Below are 25,671 nucleotides of genomic sequence, written 5' to 3'. Positions count from 1 at the left end.
CATGTATATGTATGAAGTATAAGCATGAGGCAGTGTGTGTGAACTATTCTATTGTCTGTGTAACTGTAAAGACTTCAGGGTCTGAAACACTGAACATTTCATTCACTTGCCTAATGGGTATGTGCACCATGCAGATAGATGCATCAAGCAAAGAGGCTGGGCCCATATGTTCTCAGTATGTTAAAGATAAGCAAAGAAACTACAGACAGTTGTCTAGGAGACTTCCTGCTCTTACACTAAAGGATATTCTTTATTGAGAATGTCTTTACCTCAATCCCAATCCACCCACAGCCCCTTCTCATCACTGGCAAAATATAAGTCTTTCCAGGGACACCAGCATAGGAGAAGTAGGGATTGTAGGTGGTCCCAGGCAACTGGTGTCGCAGGCCTGCCTCATGCTCATCTATCATGCACTTCCTAGAGCAGGACTCAGACCTAAGCTCTTCCCCAAATTACCCTCAAGAGTGAGACTTATTCAGGAGAGTGAAACATTGATTATCACTCCAAGACACTGTCCCCTTTTTCCCAGGTACCCCACAGGTGGTTGGGGATAAGAAAGGGAACTTATACACCCCACCCTAATGACAAGCTCCCCTGATATTCTTCAGGGGAACAGAAGGCTCTCAATCTCATACAGTCCTACAATTGTAGGAGCTGGACTCACAGTTTTCAAAACACAGAATATGAGGTGTGTGTTTTTAAGTCCAGCTCCTGCAATTCTAGGATTCTGGTAAAGGGTTGGGGTAACATTTTCAGGCCCATATTTTGTTTCCCAATCAAACCCCAATAAAATCCACCTAGGCCATTATTAAAGAGAACTTTAATGTGCTGATTGAGATATAAAGTATAAAGGACTAACTAGATATAATCAATGCCACCAATCATTAAGGCTAATGGCCATTTTGGGGAATGGTCCACCTGGAGGGTCAAGAGGAGGACACACTTCTACCAATGCTCTTCCCATTGGGTCTTAGGACTTTTTGGATTTGACAGCTTTTGCAGGAGCTCAAGCCTCGTAGGGCCTTTTGGCTGGTGGTGTTGGTAGCCTATGCTTCAGTGGCAGGAAGGTGAGGTCATAATTGACCAGGTAGCCATCATTGTAGACATACAACTTGTGATCTAAGGAGCAGTAATTGATGCCCTGCAGCGTTTCCAGCATCTTATCCAGCAGGATGCTGAGATGGTGCTCCTTCCCAGTGGTGGTATCAAAAGCATAGAAGATCTCCTCTTGGCGGGTGCTCAGAGAGCGTAAGGCATAGAGCATCCCACAGGCCACGAAGGCCCCTGATAGGGCTGGCTTGTACTGGCTGGTGCGCCAGGTTTCTTCCACATCTAGGGTGCTGGGATTGAGGCGACTCACAACCAGGTTGCCCTTACTCTCTTCTGTAGCATAGAGCACCCACAGCCCCTTCTCATCACTGGCAAAATCTAAGTCCTTCCAGGGCACACCAGCATAAGAGAAGCGGTTGTTGTAGGTGGCGCCAGGCAACGGGCGCCGCAGAACCAGGCTGTTGGAAGAAAGGTCCACCTTGGCTATTTCACCTGTGCCATAGTAGTTAAAGTACATGAAGTTCCTGTACACAGTATTGCCACTGCCATCACCAAAGCCCATCTTCCGCTGCTCATAGTTCTTCAGCAGTACCAGGTCATCATAAGACTTGTGCAGTCGGTAGTAGTCAAAGTACCTAGGCCAAGCACCACACCAGAGTCATCAGGTGACAGAAGGAAGCAGGGTAACAAAGTGCTATTAAAAATGGGCAGGCTGGTGTTCTAATTAATAGTGGGGGACTTTGGACTCAAACAGAATTGATTTTTAATATTTAATTTTTTACTTACAATATGCTATGAGAATGAATAATGGGGAAAAACATAACAGTAATAATAACATCAACAGCAACAATGCCTAATTAAATGAGATAATGCAATGTGCATGCATTATCTCATTTAATTATAACAAAGTTACTTTTGGATAGGTTTTAATCCCTTCAGGCTAGGAGACTATGTCTCAGGAAGGTTAAGTAACTGGCTCCAGGTTAATCAACTCATAAATAAAATTTGTTTAAAAAAATTACCTCCTTGTCAGGAGTAAGATCGTGCAAATAATATAATTACTAGAAAATTCATCTCAAAGTAAGCAATCAACAAGTGATAGCTATTACTTTTTCTTCTTTATGGAGAATTTCCTTTGTTTATACAGTGGGGCCTTGACTTACAAGTTTAATTTATTCCAAGACCGAGCTCGTTAAGGAGCTCGTTAAGGAGCTCGTTAACTCAAATTACTCTGTCAACTCAAAGCAAAAAATGGCCCGAGAGACAGCTGGTATCACAAAAAACTCGTTAGTCGAGACACTCGTAAGTCAAGGCCCCATTGTACTTCACTGCCTCCCACCTGCTCTTGAGACACAGGTGTTCTGTAATAGGACAGAGTTCTGAAGCTGGATTCAGGAAGATTTACGCCCCGAAGGTCACTGGGAAAGTCGTTTACATTATTCCTGACTTATCAGTATTGTCACCTCTTAAGATTGGGCAGTAAGGCCTGACTTACCATCAGAGATTTTGAGACGATTTAACAAGCAAAAGCATGTAAATGTGTTCTGTGTACTAGAAAATATATGTAGAAATAGGGAGCGTTATTATCAGCAGAAAGCTTATCTTTCTGAGATAAGCTTCAACTGGGGTTCCTCAACTACTGGTTCAGCCCACATTCACCCCTCCCTGCCTTCTCGGGTGAGCCTATATCACATTTCTGTATGTACTGATTTTAAAGACCTAGTCTGTGAGTTGTGTCTGCCTTCCTTGCCAGGCTGCCAGTTTATTGAAGGGGTCATTCATCTACTCATTGATTCATTTAGCCATTCTTTCACAAATATTTATCTGCATCTACTATGTTGCCCACACTTCTCTATCTAATCTCATGTGATATTCTCATATATTTAATTAATATCATTTTATAGCTGGCTGAGAGGTTCTGAGATGTTAATTCACAAAGTCACTTATCCTAGCCCTAGCTGGTTTGGCTCAGTGGATAGAGCATCATCCACCTACAGACTAAAGAGTCCTTGATTCCAGTCAGGTTCGATTCCAGTCAAGGGCACATGCCTGGTTTGCAGGTTTGATCCCCAGTAGGGGGCATGCAGGAAGCAGCAAATCAATGTTTCTCTCTCATCATTGATGTTTCTACCTCTCCCTCTCAGTTCCTCTCTGAAATCAATAAAAATATATTTAAAAACAAAACAAAGTGAGATATGCTAAGTGGTAGTACTGAGATTCAAACTTGGATATATTTGACTCCACATGTCAAGTTTGGTCAAGTTTATCCTCTGAACTGTTTCTGAGCAGAAGTTAGGATTCTAAGGCTCAGATATAGAAGAGTTTTTTTCTAAAAATATGATTAAGCTAGGAATAGAACCAGCTCTGGATTACCATGGGATTAGAAATTTCAGACAGTGAATTTGTGAAGGAAGTTTAGGGCAGTCTGGTTCATTCTTAACCCATAAGAGGAGCACTAGGAGTTAATCTGTCAAGCTTAGACTAAGTTTGCCCAGGGGCATGTCTGAAATAGAAGAACCTGGGATGGGGCCACAAAGAGACCTGGTAGGGTAGGGTAAGGAAAATTTGGAATAACCTGGTTGCAGAAGAGAAATCATCTTGGACTCACCTGCCATCTGTACGCAGAGGAGCCACCCAGTAGAGGGAAGAGGATGAGTTGGGTGCTGAGTCTCGGCCCCAGGCTCCTGCCTTGTAAGAGAAGCCTCTCCAATTGAGCTGTACCACAATGGGTCTACTGACTTTCTGGAGCCCTCCATGGGCACAAGAACCTAGAAAAGAGAGCAGGCAAGGTATGAGATAAGTGTGAGGCACATGACGCAGAGAGAGCAGAGTATGAAAGTGTAGTAACCATGTGTGCATTTGAGTGTATGTTCATGTGTAAGCAGATGTGGTTGTGCATGAATGGAGACTAGTGTGTATGTCTGATTATAGGTGTATTTACACATATATGTATCTGGCTATGCCTTTGTGTGAACGTGTAGCAATCTCGGTCTACATCCTTTAGTGAAACACCAACCACAGAAATAAAAGACTTACTTTATAACAAGAGCTTTACTGTCCACCTTTCAGTACACCATATTCAACCCTACATGCCCAACCCTGTCATTGGGGAGATAAGGTCTTTGGAAATTCAGCCTGGGGCCTCACCTGGGGGCAGGGCTTGGTCAGGGTTTCTGGATGCCTCTTCTTGCTCCTTCTCCCTCTCACATTCACTTATACGGCTCTGAAGGACATCCACTTCCTGGCGGAGAGCTCGGAAGCTGCGCTGGTCGGAGTCAGCCAGAAGCTTGAGTGTGAGGCTGGCATTAGCCACCTGAGGAAGTGAGATGCCAGGGATGTGGGTCACTGAGTGTTCTTAAGCTCTCACATTTCTCAGCTCAGGGTCTTCTTCCCCAGAAAGAAGTGATTTGGGAAACTGTCAAATTTTCAGGTAGATGAGACAGGAGGCTAGGGAGGAGAGAGAGATTCTTAAATCTATCCACATACCTGGCTCTGGAGCTGGTAGAGGATGTCCCCAGCTCTAACCCTTCCCTTCGCTTTAAGCTGGGCCACCAACTCCTGTGCTCCCTCCAGCTCCAGGCGCAGCAGGTTGAAGGCTGGGGACTCATAGGAGACAGCAGGGGCAGTAGGATTTCTGGACTTCAGGGCGCCATTCATTTCTAGGATCTGGTTGTCATTATCTTCAATGGTGCGTGCATACTCACTGACCTGGGCATGGGTGGGGGCAGGGGTGGACAGGCAGTTCATAAACCTCAACAGCTATAGCTCTTTCCATCTATTTACATCCCCACCCAGTGCCTCACAGCCTACAAAATTCTCTCATATCCCTCACCTTATTTGCTTCTATTTATAACCCTTGAGGTGAGCATTACCATTATCCTTATTTCAGAGCTGAGAATGATAGCATCCTTTCCCTGCAAGAAAAACAAGCCTTTCCCCTACACCACACAGATTCTCTCTTTCCTTTTCTGTTGAGAGCCACACACTCTCAGGAACGCTTTAATGAGTGAATGAATGACCTGACTTCCAGCTTCCAGTCTGCCCCAATCCATCAACCTTCCCCAGGAGCTCCACTAGTGACCATTCAAAAAAAACACTGCCCACACCACACTGCAGGTGCAACATTTCTGTTTACTCATCCTTACTTACAGCATCACTTCCAAGCTCACTCACCTGGCCCACACATCTGTCCACCAATTGCCCCTATTTTAACTCTTCCACTTAGGCTGTCTCCTGCCTCCTTTGCACTAGTGACCCCACTTCCAAGCCTTTTCCTGTCCTCTATCCTCTTCCCATCTCCCAGTGAATCCATATTCACTAATTCACCTGTTAATATAGGAAGCACTCCCTATATAAGCCTCTCTGTTACTACTCCTGGGGATCCCCCAAAAGTGCCCAGTTTTCCCTTTACACTAAGGATTTTCCTCAAAGATGAGTGCTGTGCTTCCTTCAGTTCCTTCTTTACCACCAGAGCTCATCCTGGTGCTAGGTTCTGGAGAGGCTGCGCCTGTGCTACCGCATGTTCCAGCCCCAGCCCCAGCCCCAGCCCCAGCACTCACCCTGGACAGCTCCTGCTCATACTTGCTCAGGAGCTCTTGGGCTGTACCCTGTAGCTGTTCCAACTGTTTCAAGGTGATGACATTGTTGGGCAGGTAAACCACACAATAGCATAGGCCGTCTTTATCCAAGGAGCCTGGCACACGTCTTACCAGCTGCAAAATGATGGTTACAGGTACATTAAGCATATATGTTGGAGCACACTGTGCTTTTAGGCAACATGAGGCTGACCCTGCTCTGGTGTGCCTAAGGAGAAGTTGTTCTTGACCCTGCACCAGAGGTTGTTCTTAACTGACTGGGCACTCTTCTGCCATGGGTTTGAGTGACCTTTCCTTGACTTCTCATAACTGAAACCACAGTCTTCTCCAGCTCCTATTGCTAGGGCCACCATCACCCTACCTCATATACTGGCTTGATCTGCAATGCCCATAACTGGAATCTGACCTTTCCTGGCTGTTCTGTGGGATAGAGGAAAGCAACTCTGAGGCGACTTGTCAAGGGACCAGTTTAGGGGCTGCAGTTCTGGGCAGTACCCCCATTATAGAGATTTAGTAGATCCCCGCAATTTTGTCTTGAAGAAGCAGGTATAGAGAATTCCAAATTGTCAAGAAAAAAAATATTAGCAGCACCATGGGGCACCAGAAACTAGATTGATATTCACCATTCACAAGAACATCACCAGGTAGAACTTGTTATCCACATTTTATGATTTAAAACCCAGAGGTTCTGAGAATTTTTACAACTATTACACTGAGTCACATAATTAACAAGTGATCAGGCTGCAAGTTGCCCAAAAGTCTCATGCTTTTTCTACATCCTGTGCTTATATACTAAGGGAACTGCAGAGCTCCCAGCTGTGTTCGGGTGTGTGGGCAATGAAGGCCAAAAGGATGAGGGTGGCAGGCATTTGCTTTGCCTCAGCTAAACAGAGTGAGGGGGAAAGGTTCTAGAAATAAAAGAGACATAATTTTGGGTTCTTTGCCCCTTTACCTATTATCTTACTTATAAACCCACTGATTTGAGAGCCAGACTGCCTGAATCTACTACTGGCTCTGTGACATTGGGTGAATTACTTTACTCTCTGTGTTCCAGTGCCCTTGTAAGAAATGAGAATACTTATGTTTTACTTTATATCTTAAAAAACATAAAACACCAATCAGAATGAATATAGTCACCCCTATGTTCACAGAATTTCAATTTACAATAGCTAAGATCTGGAAACAGCCCAAGCACAGTAGATGGGTACATGAAAAAGCTGTGGCACATTTACATCATAGAATACTATGCAGCTGTAAAAAAGAAAGATCTCTTTCCCTTTGAGACAGCATGAAGGGACCTGGAGAATATTATTCTGAGTGGAATAAGCCAGTAAGAGAAAGACAAATACCATATGATTTCACTCATATATGGAATCTAATGAACAAACTGATTTGACAAACAAAAAATATCCAAAGACATAGAGGCATAGAACAGACTGACGAATTTTAGAGGGAAGGCCTGGGGGGAGGGGGAAGAATTAACCAAATAACTTATATGCATATATGTATAATCCATGGACATAGATAGTAGTGTGGTGAAGACCTGGTTGGGGTGGGGTCAGGTGTGAGGTGGAGAGGGTCAATGGGGGGGGAGGGGGGGGGAAGGAAGGCATCCGTAATGTTTTCAATAATAAAGATGAATTCTTTTAAAAGAACTGTAAATATATGTAGAGATTAATTTGTAAAGACTCTTACTAGCCAATGGTCATTATAATTAGTTATTATAGACTCTAAAGGTGGCAGGCATCTTATTAAAACTCATATAAGCCAGTTATTATTATGATGCCCTATGTTCATACGTCCACTCCCATTTTGAAGATTCCTTCCAAAGTTTTTTTTTATATATATATTTTATTGATTTTTTACAGAGAGGAAGGGAGAGAGATAGAGAGTTAGAAACATCGATGAGAGAGAAACATCGATCAGCTGCCTCCTGCACATCTCCAACTGGGGATATGCCCGCAACCCAGGTACATGCCCTTGACCAGTATTTAACCTGGGACCTTTCAGTCCGCAGGCTGACGCTCTATCCACTGAGCCAAACCGGTTTCAGCCCAAAGTTTTGATTAGGCCTGTGGCACTAGCTGAGATTTCTTTACAGAGTCTTTAAGAATTAAGACATGTGTCCCCAGCCCTTCTATGAATAGTCCCACATATAGTGTCCTTGGTCCTGGTAGTTAATCTGGCACTGTCTTCAGTCTGCCACAACTCCAACCTAATAGTGTAGCTTTGGTGGATAATGGAGCTCAGGCCGCATGCTTACAACAGCCCAGGCTGAGCTCCCTTATCTGTAGCATCCTTAGCACAGGTAAAGGGTGGCAGACTTCTGCATAAAATAAAGATTTATGAAGAGCAGTTGACAGCCCAGAATTCTTTCCACTAACATTCACCCTTGTTTTCCCCTCTCACCCTATGCTCGCCCAAGCCCAGGGATCATTGGAGCAGGCAGGGTACTCCATCCTTCTTCCATTCATCCCTCTCCACCTTCACTCTCCTCTAGAAACTGGGGTTCTTGAAAAGAATCTAAGCAATGAGGGAGGCCAGTCCAAAACACAGAACCATCTCCCTCCCTCCACCACCTGTACCTGAGGCTGTCCTTGGATAACCAGGGGCAGCATCAGTAGAATAGTCAGAAGAGTTGGGGCTGGTTGCATCTTGCATCAGCTGCAGGATTGACTAAGACCTCTGAGTTTCCCCAGGCTTTTATCTCTGGTCCAAGTGAATAGTCTCACTAGGAGGGGGCACAGATTTCGACATCTAAACAAACTGAGGTTGGGAGAGGGTGTGGAGAAGGTATGGGGAAAGGGGTTGGAGAGAAGGGTTGCAACAGACAGATGCCTTCAGATAGGGGGTGAAAATGAGTTTCTCACTACAAATAGGGTCTTTCTCATCCATCCCCATGCTGAGATCTGCCCTTGTCCTGCTGGGCCACCTTGTCCAAACAGATTAAGGGAAACCTGATGCATTCTGTGGGGGCCTTGGAATGGGTCCTTTTCAGTATGGATTACGGTATTTCCCTCATCCTTGAGGGAGGAAATACTTTAAGAGGAAATGCAACCCTACCTGCTTCATCTTGAGGACAGAGCCATTAACTTAACCACATGCCCTTGGATGAGGGCCAAGCTGTATATCTAGGGGGCTGGCTTCAGCAACACTGTATTGGTCTATTCTGTTATGTGCCCTGTCTCACCCCTAGAAATGTGTCTCCTCCACAGTTATAGGCTCTTAAACATTTCTATCTCACCCCACTATTCAAACACAGTCCCCTATCCAAACTCCTGATGCCAGCAGCCATCAGTGTCTGTCCTTCAGGAAAGTTCCCTCCTAGTTCTAACCAGCCACAGAAGCCTGTTGAATCTTCAGTCCCCTAGCCTCCCAGCTGGACTTCCTACAGAAAAGGAAGAGTTTGGGTCCTGAGTCCTGGATAAGACGTCACAGTTCAGTGTCTCTGATGCTGCTATGCCTCTTAAGTACTTCTCACACCTACTCAAATACCAAAGTGGATGTCAGATTTTTCCATTGAGGAATTTTTTCTTTGTAGCTCCACTGTCTATATCCTTTATTACTTTCCAACTTCTCACTGCAGCCCCAACTTCAGATATTAAGGGCACTCGGCATAAAGGCCCTCGCTTACTCATCCCATGAAACCCACACTTCTGGGGAAAGGGTTAGAAGCTTAGGTGAATGTATGACTCCAGGGAGACATGCCCTGTGCTTTGCTGGGAAATAATTGATGAGATATTATACCTAATCTTGCTTTACAGATTTGCACCCTCTGATTTCCTGCCCAAGACCAGGGATTCATTTTCCAATTCTTCCGGCCTGGTCTGGCTATAACCTCGGGGTCTGGAAGAACCACATAGATCATGGAAATAAGAAATGAGTTGGAAAACCTAAGCTGCATGAAATTGGACTCCTATCTAGATTCAGTGTCTAGGTGGGCACTACTAGAACTTAAGGATAGGGGGGATGGAGGGAAGGATGGTAGAACAGATAGAACATGAATCATAAAAACTGGTGCTGGGGTCATCATCCTATTATTTGGAAGCTGAAACTAGCTAGTGGTACTAGTTGGGAAAGCAGGAGAAGGCTCAGTGTCTGAGCTAAGTGGGGAAATAGTTCAAGGAGGAAGCCATGGTATTGCCCACTGCCTTTCCTTCCAGAACCAACAGCTCTCCCCTATTTAGGTATTAACCACTCAGGTCAGAAACCAGATCAGTTTCTAGAGCTTTGTTCTATTTTATTCACATTTCCCCAGCCCCTTCTGTCTTCATCCCTTCAGCAAACATGGAGTCCCTGTTTGGTGTCACACAATACTTTCTCTCAGCTGCCCGTGTCCTTTGACACCCCTCCCCCCAGCTTTGATGTACCATAGCTCTGTGCACCTGAGTCACAGCCTAAATGGTGTGGCTCATTGATTGAGTGCCGACCTATGAATCAGGAGATCACAGTTCAATTCCCAGTCAGGGTACATGCCCAGGTTGCAGGCTCGAACCCCCGTGTGGGCCATGCACGAGGAAGCTGATCAATGATTCTCTATCATCATTGATGTTTCTTTCTCTCTCTTTCTCCCTTTCTCTCTGAAATCAATAAAAAAAAATATTTTTTAAAAAAAACTTACTTCCTCCATTGACCAGTATAGATATCCATGTCCTGACTCAACTTGGTGGCTCTTTTCATTCTGTCTTTTGTCCATGGGAAAACTATTGTATTATGCAGAACTCAGTCTTGGAAAGTTCTGATTCCACTGAGGGTACAGCAGAGCATCCAGTTTAGGCTGCAAAAGAAGCAACTGAGTTCAGTTCAGATGCCACAGTAACAGTGCAATTGGTGGTCAGGTTAAAATGGTGGAGGCAGGAGGACCTTACTTATCTGAGTTTAAGTGGGTGCAAAACAGCCTAGAAGAGGCTTTTCATGCTCCACCTAAAGACCACAGTTATGTCCTTGAACTTCATGAGATATAGCATCTGCTATTTTAACCTGGTCCTGGGCACTGAGGAACCTGGGGCAGGTGAACAGAGAATAGGGTCTCTGGCCTTGAGTGATGCTATCAAGCTTCTGTGTGTGCTCTAGCTTTCTCTGCGGCACTGCTTCTGGGCCTTCTCTCACATCCCCGCACTTCAGCTCTTGCAGAGTAGGGTCAGGTAATAAGCCAGGCTAGACTTTTCTACATGGAAGTCTTGTTTGTTTAGAAACCAGAGCTTCCTTCTGAAGGATGAGGCTTCACAGAGTCATGGGGCCACTCTCACAATGGGAGCCCTTGTGGGCTCCTTTGAAGCTTGAGAACATTCTGTCAGGACCACAGGGCAGGCCCAGCCTTTACAAAAGAAGGAGGATATGTCAAATCCCTGAGAGTCTGAGAACCTGTCTCCCAAAACCACAGGGCAAGCACAACAGTACCCAGGCAGGGGCCTGGTAAGAAAGTTCTGTACTCAGGATGAGGGCCCTATTAGCACACTTCCTCTTGGCAAAATTCCAGAAACAACTCCCTTGTTTCCCCCATGTTCACACCCCTACTTCTATTCCTTCCATTTCCTACCATAGGCTAAATGGCAGGGAGGAGCAAGAATCCAGGACACACTTCCCACCTTCCAGCCTCAGCCTCTGTTCTGTGTTCGGTTCTCTACAGGTGCAGCTGCACCTTTCTCATCGTCCACCTGCCTGCTTTGCTCTCCTTGCCTGCCCAGTCCCTCATCTCCAAGCTCAACAAGGCCCAGCTTCCTCTGTAGGCCAGGAGTTCAGAAAAGGACACATTGAGGGAGAAGTTATTTAGGCTCTCTGATCTCCCTGACCTCCCCGGCACAGGGCTGTCTCTAAGCTGTGTCTTGGAGTCCTGAAGCTCCTCCTTGATGGTGGTGTACTTCAAACGTGTCACACGATCGTGTGCCCATGTCTATGATCAGGCAACTGGTGTACAGAACAGATAGGGTCCCATAAGGATGGGACCAGGAATAAGAGCTCCTGGATCTCAGTCCAGGACTAGTTCCTCTCCTGGAATTTTTGCCTGACTCCTCAATCGACAACAATTTTCTTCTTGACAGAAGCTGCCTTTACAGTTCACACAGATTTGGCAGCTCTACTTGGCCTTGAGTTTCCACTCCCACTTCGAGGGAGCCCTCATTCCAGACTCCATTCATACCCCTTCTCCCTGGCATGAGCTTTTGGGGCCAGTGGTGATATACAGACCTGAATGAACCAGTCATAGACTGTGACTTGTCTCCCACCATCTGCTACCTCCTCTCCCTGGGGTTACAAGCCAGAGTTCATCATCTCCCTCTTCTTTTTCCATTGATCCTTCTCAGGGGGCCTCTGGCTCCTCAGAGACATTCTACTCAGAATGGATCACATATTGTATCTTGCTTAAGGGACCTGAGGGACAAGGTATTCCCTCCAGGAAAGAGAAGAACATCAAAGAACATGTTAAATGCATCAGGAAGCATTATGGGGAAAAAGAAGGCAGGCGTGGGGGGAGAAGGTCAAGAAATAAACTATGCGAGGCCGGTGTGGCTCAATGGTTGAGTATCCACCTATGAACCAAGCTGTCACTGTTTGCTTCCCTGTCAGGGCACATGCCAGCAATTAATGATTCTCTCTCATCATTGATGTTTCTATCTCTCTGTCCCGCTCCCTTCCTCTCTGAAATGAATAAAATATATTTTTTTAAAAAAGAAATAAACTCAGAGAGAACCAAGATGGCGGCATAGGTTAACGCCGGAGTTTGCTGCTTTGAACAACTACTTCAAAAGTGAAACCAAAAAACGGAAGGGACATCACCCAGAACCACAGGAACGCTGGCTGAGTGGAAGTCCTACAACTAGGAGGAAAGAGAAACGCATACGGACACGCAGAGGAGGCGCAGTGCTGAAGTCAAATTCTGAGGTGCGGAGTGCGCGGAGCGGGCTGGAGGCGGAGGGTGCGGTTGGCGTTTTCAATCGGGAGGGAGTCGCAGACTCTGAGCTTCAGATACAGGCAAGTCTTTAGGGACCCAGACTCAAACGGGAGAAGCGGGACTGTCTGGCTTCGGTCAGAGTGAGTGCAGCTTTCTCTCTGAGGTTTGCAGCGGGTTCTGGGACTCAGAGAGGCAGAGTCCCGCCATAACTGCTCTCTCCGGCCCACCCTGTTGATCCTGTGTGACCAGCCCTGCCCAAGCCCTGCACAGAGGCATTTGCCGGATAGCCTTAGGCAAAGGCTAGATTAGCACCTCCCTAGAGGACAGAAGTTCTCTCACTGCTGGCACAGCTGATTCTCATAGCCACTTGGCCTGGAGGTCAAACCCTCCCTGGAATTAGCTACAACAATCAAGATTTAACTATAAGACTGTGAACAAAGACCACTAGGGGGTGCACCAAGAAAGCATAACAAAATGCGGAGACAAAGAAACAGGACAAAATTGTCAATGGAAGATATAGAGTTCAGAACCACACTTTTAAGGTCTCTCAAGAACTGTTTAGAAGCCGCCGATAAACTTAATGAGATCTACAAGAAAACTAATGAGACCCTCGATCTTATATTGGGGAACCACCTAGAAATTAAGCATACACGGACTGAAATAAAGGATAATATACAGACTCCCGACAGCAGACCAGAGGAGCGCAAGAATCAAGTCAATGATTTGAAATGCGAGGAAGCAAAAAACACCCAACCGGAAAAGCAAAATGAAAAAAGAATCCAAAAATGCGAGGATAGTGTAAGGAGCCTCTGGGACAGCTTCAAGCGTACCAACATCAGAATTATAGGGGTGCCAGAAGATGAGAGAGAGCAAGATATTGAAAACCTATTTGAAGAAATAATGACAGAAAACTTCCCCCACCTGGTGAAAGAAATGGACTTACAGGTCCAAGAAGCACGGAGAACCCCAAACAAAAGGAATCCAAAGAGGACCACACCAAGACACATCATCATTAAAATGCCAAGAGCAAAAGATAAAGAGAGAATCTTAAAAACAGCAAGAGAAAGAAACTCAGTTACCTACAAGGGAATACCCATACGACTGTCAGCTGATTTCTCAACAGAAACTTTGCAGGCCAGAAGGGAGTGGCAAGAAATATTCAAAGTGATGAATACCAAGAACCTACAACCAAGATTACTTTATCCAGCAAAGCTATCATTCAGAATTGAAGGTCAGATAAAGAGCTTCACAGATAAGAAAAAGCTAAAGGAGTTCATCACCACCAAACCAGGATTATATGAAATGCTGAAAGGTATCCTTTAAGAAGAGGAAGAGGAAGAAAAAGGTAAAGATTATGAACAAATTATGAACAACAAATATGCATCTATCAACAAGTGAATCTAAGAATCAAGTGAATAAATAATCTGATGAACAGAATGAACTGTTGATTATAATAGAATCAGGGACATAGAAAGGGAATGGACTGACTATTCTTGGGGGGGGGAAGGGGTGTGGGAGATGCGGGAAGAGACTGGACAAAAATCGTGCACCTATGGATGAGGACAGTGGGTGGGGAGTGAGGGCGGAGGGTGGGGTGGGAACTGGGAGGAGGGGAGTTTTGGGGGGGGGGGGGGGGAAGAGGAACAAATGTAATAATCTGAACAATAAAGATTTAATTAAAAAAAAAAAAGAAATAAACTCAGACAGCAGTCTAGATTTGTTATATTATTTGGGATGAATAGATTAGTCACTTTGAACTTTGATTTAAACAGAATATGTGGTCCCCACCCTGATTTTGGAGGAGGAGGTAGGTGTGAGAGGGAAATGTAGTTCAAGGTTATATTTTTCTTGTTTCTGTTTATTCTCACTTAAGCACAGTGGTTAAGATCCAGAGCGGGTTCTGAAGACTCATTATTAGGGTTGAAATCCTATTTCTGCTACACATAAACTGTGTAACTTTGGACAAGAAACTCAGTTTCTCTATGCCTCAATTTCCTTATCTCTAAATTCAAGATAATAATAAATATGCCTGCTTTACAGGACTATTGTAAGGATAAATAAAATAAAGTATGTAAAGCAATTCCATAGGGCACAATAATGCCTGAAACACAGGAAATGCCTAACATGTGTTAAATCGTATTGTTATTATTATCCTTAGCACTTTGATTACTCCTGGAACCCAGTCCTTTTCCACTAAATTCTTAATTCATAATCTGATTTAAAAAATCTTTTATTATATCTTTAAAAAATAAGATGAGTTGGAGACTAGACTAAGGTTATTTGAAAGCAAAATGATCTTGATTTTGAAAAAAAAATGGCTAAAAGTCGGGCTGAAAGATTCAGATTTGATCAGATTAGACCAAAGAAAAAACTTCCTTTGCCAAAGACGCAAGAAAAGTAGGTTGGGTACAACACTGTATCTAAATAAAATGGGGAATTTGGAAGCATTGTCTTCTATTCCCTGTTCCCAGTACCCAACCTCACCAGTCCATGTTATTCTGATCCAGGAATGGTGCGTCTGAGGAAGGGAGTGGTGACACCTTAGCTCCAGTTCTCAAACTTAACAGCCACCTTAACCCTCCACTACACAGTCTCCTTTGCACCCCAAAGTTGTTCTCCAAAAAGTAAGTCTGTTCAACTCATTTCCATCAGAAATGAGGCTTCCTGGAGCGTCTCTTCAAGCATGGTCACTTTTAGAAGGACCTTCAGTGTTTGGCTCAATATGGAATAAATTCAGGTATGAAATGGGGGGAGACATTTTCTGGAGCCCCAAACATTGTCGAGAATGTGACTGATCTTGGCTGATGAATTCCTTCTGATGTGACAGGAGCCTTTCACCTCAATGCTGTGAAGATAGGATTGAAGATGAAGAATGGGCATCCAACCTCTACCTGACCAATGCTGCTTCAGTCTCTGCCACTCCAGCTCGTCCATTCAGCAGTCAGTGCACCAGGGACCTAGAAAACCCAAAGATGCTCCTGTGATCAGCTGGGAGAGAGCAGGTGCGGGTGAGAAGGATTGATGGGTCTCTTCTCTGAGTCCCCCAGGAGGGCATGGACACTGAGCCCATGGCAGAATGGAGGACCTATTAATGGCAGGTGTGAACTGTAAATGAGAAATTAGTTGAGGTCTGTGGTCATCTCTGCTGACTTTACTGGTCCCAGGATGTATATACCTGACACACTCGGGACCTGGGGAAGGTAGAGACTGAACAGAGAGGTCTCTGCAGAGCCACTGAAGTGACAGCAGCAAATTCAGATGGAGATGTGTTTCACTCTAATGACAAACCCAATTGAAATGGATAGTCATTATGATTTCATATTGTTTCTGCCTCCTTAGCCTTATAAAGAAACAAAGCAACTCAGTGGAAAGAGCCTGGGCTATTGAATCCAGCAGACCTGGGTTTGAATAAGGCTCCTGTACTGCGTAGCCTCGCGCAAGTACCTTAATTCTTCTACCTTTAGTGTTTTTTTTCTTCCCTTTGTATGATGAGGAGTAGTGTATCTTCCCAAAAAGGTGCTTGTGATGTTTAGAGTAAAGCATCTAGCAGGGCACCTTGAGCTCAGGAGAATGAATACAACATTATTCAAAGTAGTGCAGCTTGATGATAAACTCTGCTTTTCTGACATACTTGCTGGATGAACATGGGGCAAGTATTGAATCCTAATAATAGACATAGTTTCACAATATCATTCTTTCCTTAAAAAAAAAAAAAAGGACTCTTTTTTACTGAAAGCAGGGGAAGATTCGGCCCATGAGTCGTATAAAGCCAGTGAAATCATTTGGTTTGGTCCTGCCAAGGGATTAGGGGTGTGTTAATTAAATGTTTGACCAAATATAGCAGGCTAATTTCTAAGTTGATAATTTTGTAATTATCCAAATGGCCCCTTATAATATCCAAATGGCCCTTATCAGAAAAAACTTTCCCCACCCCTGACTTAGAAGGGCATAATAGAATGTGATAATGGCAAATGTTTCACAGTATGTCACCCATAGTTTATATTTGAATAAAATCAAGGGGGTTACACTATCATAGAATGAATTCACAATTTACAAAAACAAAACAAAACAAAAAAAACGTATTATGCAATACCAGACCCTCCAAGAGTTGTATCTGAATGCCCCAAAGACACCTCGATCCCAGTAGCTCCCCCCTCTCCAGGATCCCACTCTATCTCCCTATTCCTGTAAGCCACACCTGTGTAGAGCAGAGTTGTCCTGGCTACTCCCACACCTGGCCCTGCTGATGTGGCACCCCAGTCCTTTTAGCTTGCCTATAGTTTGTCATCTGTGCTCATGGGTAAAAACACTTAGAATGCTATTGTAATCATGTGTGTTTAATACTCTTGCGTAGTCTAAGCCCTTCTCATATTGGCCTTTTCCTTGAGGAGTGTGTGTGTATACAGTATCATCTAGAGTGTGTGAAAGTAGTTATTGAGATATGGCCCAGAGACCACAAACAACAAGCCCACTGTGCAAATGTGACGATTTATTCCTGAGGGTATTGAGTAAGGAACCCAACCTGCACTACTTTCTGTGGGGGGACCTGCCCTAAGCAGGCTGCCCATTTTCTAAAAACAACTTTGCACATTTAGAAACAAGTTAATGATAAGGAAGTCCAACTCATAGGACAAATAAGTAAATAAAGCTGGCAAAGTATTTTTATTGCAACTTGATGAATGCACTGGTATTAGTAGCCTGATAGTTATTTTATCATATGTGTGATTTCAGAGTAACAGTGATGTGAAGGAAGAGTTATACTTTCAACACTTTTGCTGACAAACCCAACTGACACTGAACTGTATATAAAACTATGAAGGATACAATATCAACCAATGTAGTTTAGAGTTTAAGTTTGGTGTAAAAGTATGTTCTAATGGAACAGTGATAGGTACAGGTCAACCTGCAGTAGCTACCAAGATTATAAGGAACTTATATCAGAATGTAAACCAAAAATCTTGCAATGAAATATAAAAGTCTGCTACATTGAATAATATGTTTAGTGCTACAGAAAGAATGTGGAATTATAAAAATTAATGTGTTAAATTCAAGATTATTCTCTTTACTGCCAAATGAAGAATTATGGTTATTATGGGGAAAAGCTCTATTGAGATGTTTAAATGATGGGATGTACTTTTAATGTTTCTGAAAAATAATAAACCTTTTGACCCCACTTTTTAAGGGTGTAAATTGGATAGACATACTCTCTTATTTGACTATATTTGGTATTCTTAATACTTTCATGCAAATGCTTTTCAATAGTGGAAACATTTTAGAGGTACATATAGAAGTTGGAAGTTTGGAAAATCAGAGTTTCTTCATAATATTATGACATAATTCATAAAATAACAATAGTTTTTAATAAAATAAGTGATGAGCTATATATTATGCTCTGCAATATATATATAAATTTAATAAAATGTTTTGAATTTTATTTTCCATCAAAACAAAATTCACACAAAGATTTTCAAATATTTAGATTCTATTTCTTTCATTGAAAGATCATTTGGCCCTGGCCAGATGGCTCAGTTGGTTGGAGCATGGTCCCATACACCAAAAGGTGGCAGGTTTGATTCCTGGTCAGGGCACATACTTAAGTTGCAGGTTCGATTCTTGGTCAGGGAGCATACAGGAAACAACTGATCTCTCTCTTTTTCTCTCTCTCTCCCTCTCTCTCTCTCTAAAAAAAAGACAAAACAAATAAACAAAAAAAACCCACATATCTTTGGATGAGGATTCAAAAGAAAGATATTTGAATTTAACTATAAAAATATAAGATAGATTGTTGGAAGTGGCTACTAATAAGCATTGAACATGACTAATAAAAACATAGCTTTGCTTGCCTAATTTTTTAAATTGTCTAAAGTTTTACATATGTCTCCTTTTTCCCCAATTAACGCCCCCCCCCCAGCCATTCCCACTGTTTGCTTAATTTTAAATAAAAGATAAAAATAAATGTTCTTAAAATGATGAAATTATTTTAAAATTATTTCTGCCATTTCTATTAATAGAGCTTTGTGAAACAGATTTGTCTAGTATTTATACTAGGAAAGCAACACCTAACCAAACAAACACACAGAAATGATTCAATTATAAATTAATGCCTACAAGTAGTATTGTCATGAATCCAAACTGTTAGATAAATTAACAAGAAAGATGCAAGTTTATTTGATACATTAAAAATGTCTAAATGTGATATACATGGTATTGCTTTAAAAAGTATGAGATTTTTACTATCCACTTACAATTTCTGTTTAATTACAAAATGACAAAATGTCATGATATAACTCGAGTTCTCTACATTAATCACCTACATGCACACTTTCAAGAAGCATTATGTATTATTTTTGTAAGTCTTTCATTTTTTCTGTGTTTATTTGGGTTATAGTTTTGTAATATATTTTATGCCTTTGAATATAGTAATAGAAATAAGATTGTATGTGCTACCGTTATTTTTAAATTTTATTTTTCTAGTTATTTATTTCATTGTATTTTGTGAAAGTATTAATCTATAGTTTTTGTGAATTAAAAAAGTGGTTCTTCTTCATTGATAGTTTGAGAAAAACTTATCTAAAGGCCTTTCCCTACATATTTACACATATATGTACATCCACATTTATTAACCAATGGTTGCCTTCTGCAGAAAAAAATAAGCTAGTGTGATTGTACTATGAATCTTCCTTCACTCTCTCTTCTGCATGTCCTCCAAAGTTAAGACTTGGAAATAAAATAGTGAAAAGCATAAATAAATAAATAAATAAATAAATAGCCAATCTGAATATACAGTCATATCACATTCTTGAATTAAATACTACCAGAAATAAAGCTCCTATTTTTATATCCATCTGTCTGCCTCCTATGCCTATGTTACAATTAGTTTGCAACAGGAAGTAGAGAATGTGTGATTAATTATTAGCTTTCAAGTGCCAACAATAGCATCAAGCTATGAGACAGTTCACAGACCTTATCTACTGATATTTTGGTCAGTTCCCTACATCCACTGAAGACTAGATTTTAGCTCCCACATTTTTCACTGCCCAACCCATACAACTCCCTGAACAATGCCATCATCACTAGAGATGGTTTCCCCCATCAACCTGGACTTGCAGATCTTTGAAACACATGGTTTCTCACCCAGTCTCAGGCAATCCCCTCTGGTGGCAGGTTCTGTTCCTCTTATTCTTGGAGCTCAGAGTTTTTGTGCTATTCTAGATAATCACAGAAATGAACTCCTCCAGTAAGCTTCCCTTGACTCCAAGAAATGGTTGATTAGGCTTCAATTGTGCTTCCCTAATACTCTACCCCAGTCATTGCAAATGTAAAATAATCTGAATAAATCTACATGTGAATTTCCTCCTTGGGCTAAACTATAAACCTCTTGATTGTTTGCAGCATGTGTACTTGCTTTACATCTCTACTCCCAGTTGTATGCATTTTCTTTTATATAAGAGGTGCTTTGTGAATGCTCCTGGACTACAATTATGACATAAATTACTTGTAAATTTATTTCAATAATATAAGCTCAAAAATGGCAAAACAAGCCATTAAAAACCTCCAACTGCCTCTTTTCTTCTAAGGCAAGTGTTATAAATCTGTTTTGTTACTCATTTTAAATACCCCTACATTATTCTTCTGAACACAATAACTATATCTAATTGTCGTTGGCATATGACATTAGCATATATGTAATAACTGGTCTAGGTACAAAGTGCAAGTATCTGGCCAAGATGGGGCAAATGAGATGTCAGAGTGAGTGTGGCTAAAGATCTAAAGAATGGTTAGATGTGGGACATCTAGAAGAGAGGGTATGAGGAACATATTCATGATCCCTACTTCTTATAGAATAGAGTTAGTTCTAAATTATTGGGATGGGAAGATAAGTCAATTATCTTATTGGTAGGGTCTTACTAGCTTATATCTAATATAAGAGATGTGGAATTCACAACAAGGAAAATATATAGGATGAGGCAATTTATGTGTGAGAAAATTACCTGCTGATTTTTGTATAATTATTCTTTTTGAATCTGAACCAAAACATGTAATTTCATTCATGGTCTAACAATGGGACAGAATTTTGCAACCAGTCACACCAGAAAGAATCACTGCAAGCTATGGTAGTAAATTTAAACTTGAAGGAAGAACACTAATCTGTTTTCTTCTCCCATAAATAGTAAAGGGGAGGGAGCACTTTATTTTATTTTATTAGTTTTTTCAGTTACATTTGACACTCAATATTAATTTTAGGTGTACAGCATAGTGATTAGATGTATACAACTTACACTGATCACCTTGATAAGTCTAGTGGCTACTATACATAGTTATTGTAATATTATTGACTTCATTCAGTGTGTTGTGGAGTAGGAGAGTTTTAAATGGTAATGAGGGCTCAGATATAAACGTGATGTGTCCTAGATGAGAAAGACAGTGGTAATTAGGAAATACACTAACATAACAACTAACATTAGAATAGCATTTTAAAATCTGCAGAGCATATTCATCTATCGTGTGTTTTTTTAATCCTAGTATTGATTCCCTGAGGTAGGAGAGCAGGTAATGAAATTTATAAGGAAGATCATATATAAAAACTGAGATATAGAGTTACCAGCATAGAGTCCACAAAGCCAGGTAAATAAATGAACTCTCCTGGGCAGGGTAGAAAAATAATAACAGATAACTGGGCCAAAGACAGGGGTTGGAGGAGGAAATGGAGACAGTGAAAGAGACAATCCCTTCCTTTGTTGTTTTTCTAGGTATAAGCTTTGATGGAAGCCACTGGTGCATGTCGATGAATAATCAAGGGTTTGAGTTCCTACCAGAATGAAAGATGTATGTACTTTTAAATTATCTCGGTCCAGACTCTATTTATTTATTATTCCTTCAGTAAACTTTATAAATATCAGCTGTTGGCCAATTCACATTCTCAGCAAAACGGAAATAACCACAAGAGAATAAGGGATAATCTCTTTGGATATTTGTGAGCATTTTTAGCAAGTTGGCACAGAAAGCAGAATCCTTGGTTAGTCAAATGTGACTTAACTTAAGACAACTAGAGTTCACAAAAACAATAAAAAAAGGCTCTGGTATTTTTTGTCTTCCTGTAGAGTCTGATTTCACAAGAGTGAAGCTGCATTCAATGCACTGGGAGTATCACTGAAGGAATATCACTGCGCTGGGGGGTAAGAGATTCTTGCCAGAAGCCAGTTCCAGCATGTCAGCAAGGGCTGAATCATCTGAGAATGGCTGATGGCATTTCCCAAAACCTGAAAGGGATGCATAAATTGATATCTTGCCGAAACCGGTTTGGCTCAGTGGGTAGAGCGTCGGCCTGCGGACTGAAAGGTCCCGGGTTCGATTCCGGTCAAGGGCATGTACCTTGGTTGCGGGCACATCCCCAGTGGGGGGCGTGCAGGAGGCAGCTGATCGATGTTTCTCTCTCATCGATGTTTCTAACTCTCTATCTCTCTCCCTTCCTCTCTGTAAAAAATCAGTAAAATATATTTTAAAAAAAAATAAAAATAAAATAAATTGATATCTTGCTGCCAGGCAGCTCAGGGCATTTTAATCTACATGTTATTGCCTTCTACTGGCCAAACACCTGAACAGCTAGAGGCATTTCCTCAAATCTGACAATGGACTCTGTGTAGGAAACCTGACCCTTTGAAGTGTATATCTCCACCTCGCCTTCGGACAAATTGTGTTAATAAAAAGCATGGGGTCCTGAGACGAGGAGATCTTAGTTCCTTTTAGCTAAGCTCCTCTGACCCCCAAACACCTTTGAAAATTATATTTTGTCTCTGGGCTCTCTTACTTAAGTTACACACAGCCTTTCTCCAGATTGCTGAACCCTTCTTGATGCCGGAACAAGAACCCCGGCATTAATGGCATCCCGAACTGAGATTTCCTGAACCCTTGCGGCACCAACAGATTCTATTCTGTCTAACTCCACATGTATGACTTCTTACTGTGTGCCTTGGGAAAGCCATTCTCACCGTATTCTGTGGTCTTCAGTTTCCTCTTCCAAGAATGAGATTGGGCTGATTCCATTCCCACAGGATCTGGCCCTGCTCCTCTTCACCCCTCGTCTCATATTCCCATCTCACACTGCGCCAGACACACCAGCCTCTTCTGTCCTTCATTCCTGTCACCTGTCTCCAGCCCTGGGTCTCTGCATTCCCTAGTCTCTCTGCCATTGTTATCCTCATCCAGTTTTAGTGCACCACTTTACATAGCTTTATTTCTTATTGGTTATATTACTATTTTAAACAATGAATGTATTTCTTTTCCTGCTCATGTGTTACTCTTCCCAGAATATAAGCTCCATAGAAGCAGGGCAGATCCTCTTTCATTATTATTGACCTCATATTCTGAATCCTTAGAATAATGTTTGGAATATAGTATCTACTCAATAAATAATTTCCAGATGATATATATATTTTTTAATTTATTGGCAGTACTCTATATCTTTTTTAAATCATAGCATATAGTATTTGCTCACTTCTAATGCTTGTGACATTTGGATGCATCTGACCGTGAGTGTTATTTTATTATAGTGTTGCCCTCCTCATCCCTTTCCTCACTGCAGAAGTGTGTCTTGTAATTGACTTTGTCTTACAATCAAGAAAGTACATTCTGTTGATAAGAACTCCACTAGTCCTCTGGACAATGGAGTGCATTTTTAACTTCAGTGTTCAAATGAACTACCTTGAAGTCTCATCTATGTATAATGAGGAAGGGGGTCAAGGTTTTTTTAAGCACCCACAATGACAAATCCAGTTCTTTGCCTAGATCTCCAACTATTTTACATCCAACTAGGGAGCTCATTTTCTCAATGTGTCTTGGAGCCTGGAAGCTACTCTCCTCTCCCAGTACCAGTGCCAATACCCCTGGCATTGATAAATATGCTACTCCTCTCCTTTCCATTACAACACTGCTGATAGAAATCATAGCTTATAGCAAATTGTACTGAAAATGTTTTGTGTGCAGGGGGATGGGACACTTAAAGGGATTTACAATGAAGCATAACATGGAAACTAATTAGAATAAAATATTATTGTAAATATCCTAAATCCATCTACTAATCCCCTAAATAAGAAATTTCTGATTGATATTTTTACTTTTAGTCTCTGTTCTTCAGTGTGTCTGTCTCATTTAACACATTTTCTTTCTCCAAAACTGTAAGTCTCAATTTTCATTTTTTTTTTTCATTTGGAATAACTCAGCTCTGTAGTTTCATCTCCTTTTTCCTGATCATATCTAGTAAAATCTCCACAAGCAAACAACTCATCAAGTAATTTTTCTACATAGAATCATCTCTCCTATAGAGGTCATACCATTTTCTTGGTATGCAAAAGTGCCTGCAGGCAGTTCTTACTTTCAATAGTGTTTGCTTTTATAAGTCTTGCTACAATAATACACTATACACTTATCCTAACTTTTCTATTGTGCATTATTCTATACCTTTGGTAGAAAACAAAAGTATGACCTTATCTCTGATCTGTTTGGTCTTCACTCCATAGACAATGGGGTTGAGTGCAGGTGGAATCACTATATAGAGGTTGGCAAACATGATGTGGAAAGTACGTGAAACATTATGTCCAAAGCGATGAGCGAGGATGGAGAAAAAGGCGGGTGTATAAAACATGAGGATGACACAGACATGGGAACCACAGGTACCAAGTGCCTTCTGCCGGGCAGCTCTGGAAGGGAGGCGAAAAACAGCACAGAGAATAAGAGCGTAAGAAATGGCAATGAGAAGCACATCTGAGATGACTGTCATGATGGGAACACAAAAGCCATACCAGATGTTGATGGAGATATCAGCACAGGCCAGCCTGGCCACACCTATGTGTTCGCAGTATGTGTGGGGTATGATGCGTGTCCGACAGAAAGGCAGGCGTGTGAGCAAGAATACAACTGGCAAGATGATACAGAAGCTTCGAAAAGAGATGCTCACAGAAATCTTGATGATCATCTTTGGGGTCAAGATAGTGGTGTATCTTAAGGGAGAACAGATGGCCACATAACGATCAAATGCCATGGTCATCAGGATGGCTGAATCCAGGACAAAGCTATAGTGGAGGAAGAACATTTGTGTGAGGCACCCTGGGAATGTAATTTCTCGAGCCCCAAGCCAAAAGATACTGAGTGTTTTAGGAACACCAGCTGTGGACAAGATGAGGTCAGTCATAGCCAGCATGGAGAGAAAGAAGAACATGGGTTGGTGAAGGCTACGCTCCACAGCGATGAGGTAGAGAAGGATGCAGTTTCCCACCACAGCCACAATATAGATGATACAGAAGGGAATCCCAATCCACACATGGGATTGCTCCAGGCCTGGAATCCCCACCAGGATGAAGGGTCCTGGGTTGAAACTGCTCAGGTTGAAAGTGATCATGACAGGTCAAGATGTCCCGGATCCTGAGGACAGAGGGTGGTAGAAGATAGTTAAGGGTCACTTGGGTCACTCTCACCTGCAACCATTCATCATTATCAATTCCTAAAGATAAACTGATCATATAATTTATCATCCCAAATAGGAATGTTTGACATGAATAAAGGTTTATATCATAATAATGGCAGGTAAAGCACGATTGTCTTAGATGTATTTGGAATGTATGATTGTTCTACATAAAGAGAATATCTTCTCTTTTTTCCTGCTGATTTAAACATAGTTTGCATGACTTTATGGACATTATTGGTTAAGATCTGCTTGTCTGTCATTGTGGAATATCAATCTCTGCCTCAGGACAATTACTCATAACTACCTGGTGACTGTGGTTCTTAGGTCTGTAAGGTCAACAACCCCTTATTGCCATTCAAAAACCTAAGTCAGCTTAAGAAACACTAGCTGAGTTCCAACAGTATGCTGGATAGCTCAGGGTTGTTGTTTTTTCCAGTTGTTTAAAAAACATTTATTTGGAATGTGGCATTTTTTAACAAAATAAAATAAAAATAGTCATTCTCAGAAACAAATCTCTTTATATAGTTAGTAAATTGGTGATTATATATACTTAAGAAGTCACAAGTAAACATTTTGTTGTTTTTATTTTTTTGCCTTTTTTAATTTTATTGTTTAAAATATTATAAGTAGTATTACATATTCTTTTTGCCCCATTGACTTCCCACCGACCTCCCCTA

General features: G+C 41.8%; 2 protein-coding genes across 2 annotated transcripts; both read right to left on the bottom strand.

Annotated features, from left to right (window-relative positions):
• Positions 1–1,006: 1,006 nt before the first annotated feature.
• Positions 1,007–8,299, bottom strand: LOC308525462 (olfactomedin-4-like; the record flags this gene model as incomplete). Its single annotated transcript, XM_081100280.1, has 6 exons — positions 1,007–1,685; positions 3,659–3,818; positions 4,198–4,363; positions 4,537–4,758; positions 5,610–5,762; positions 8,231–8,299. 6 exons carry the CDS (start codon positions 8,297–8,299, stop codon positions 1,007–1,009), a joined length of 1,449 nt encoding a protein of 482 aa, XP_080956406.1.
• Positions 8,300–23,742: 15,443 nt separating this feature from the next.
• On the bottom strand, positions 23,743–24,945 carry LOC308524093 (olfactory receptor 52H1). Its single transcript, XM_081098245.1, has one exon. The coding sequence runs from the start codon at positions 24,926–24,928 to the stop codon at positions 23,981–23,983; it is 948 nt and encodes a 315-aa protein (XP_080954371.1). The 5' UTR covers positions 24,929–24,945; the 3' UTR covers positions 23,743–23,980.
• Positions 24,946–25,671: the final 726 nt, after the last annotated feature.

Source organism: Myotis nattereri (assembly GCF_964212035.1).
Source record: "Myotis nattereri genome assembly, chromosome: 9".
Classification (NCBI taxonomy): Eukaryota; Metazoa; Chordata; class Mammalia; order Chiroptera; family Vespertilionidae; genus Myotis; species Myotis nattereri.
The sequence above is the reverse complement of the archived record's forward strand: the minus strand, read 5'-3'. Positions and strand labels throughout refer to the sequence as shown.

Bases quoted from the DNA above. Each gene is read 5' to 3' on its own strand.
- LOC308524093 (XM_081098245.1), bottom strand. From the start codon at position 24,928: ATGATCACTTTCAACCTGAGCAGTTTCAACCCAGGACCCTTCATCCTG.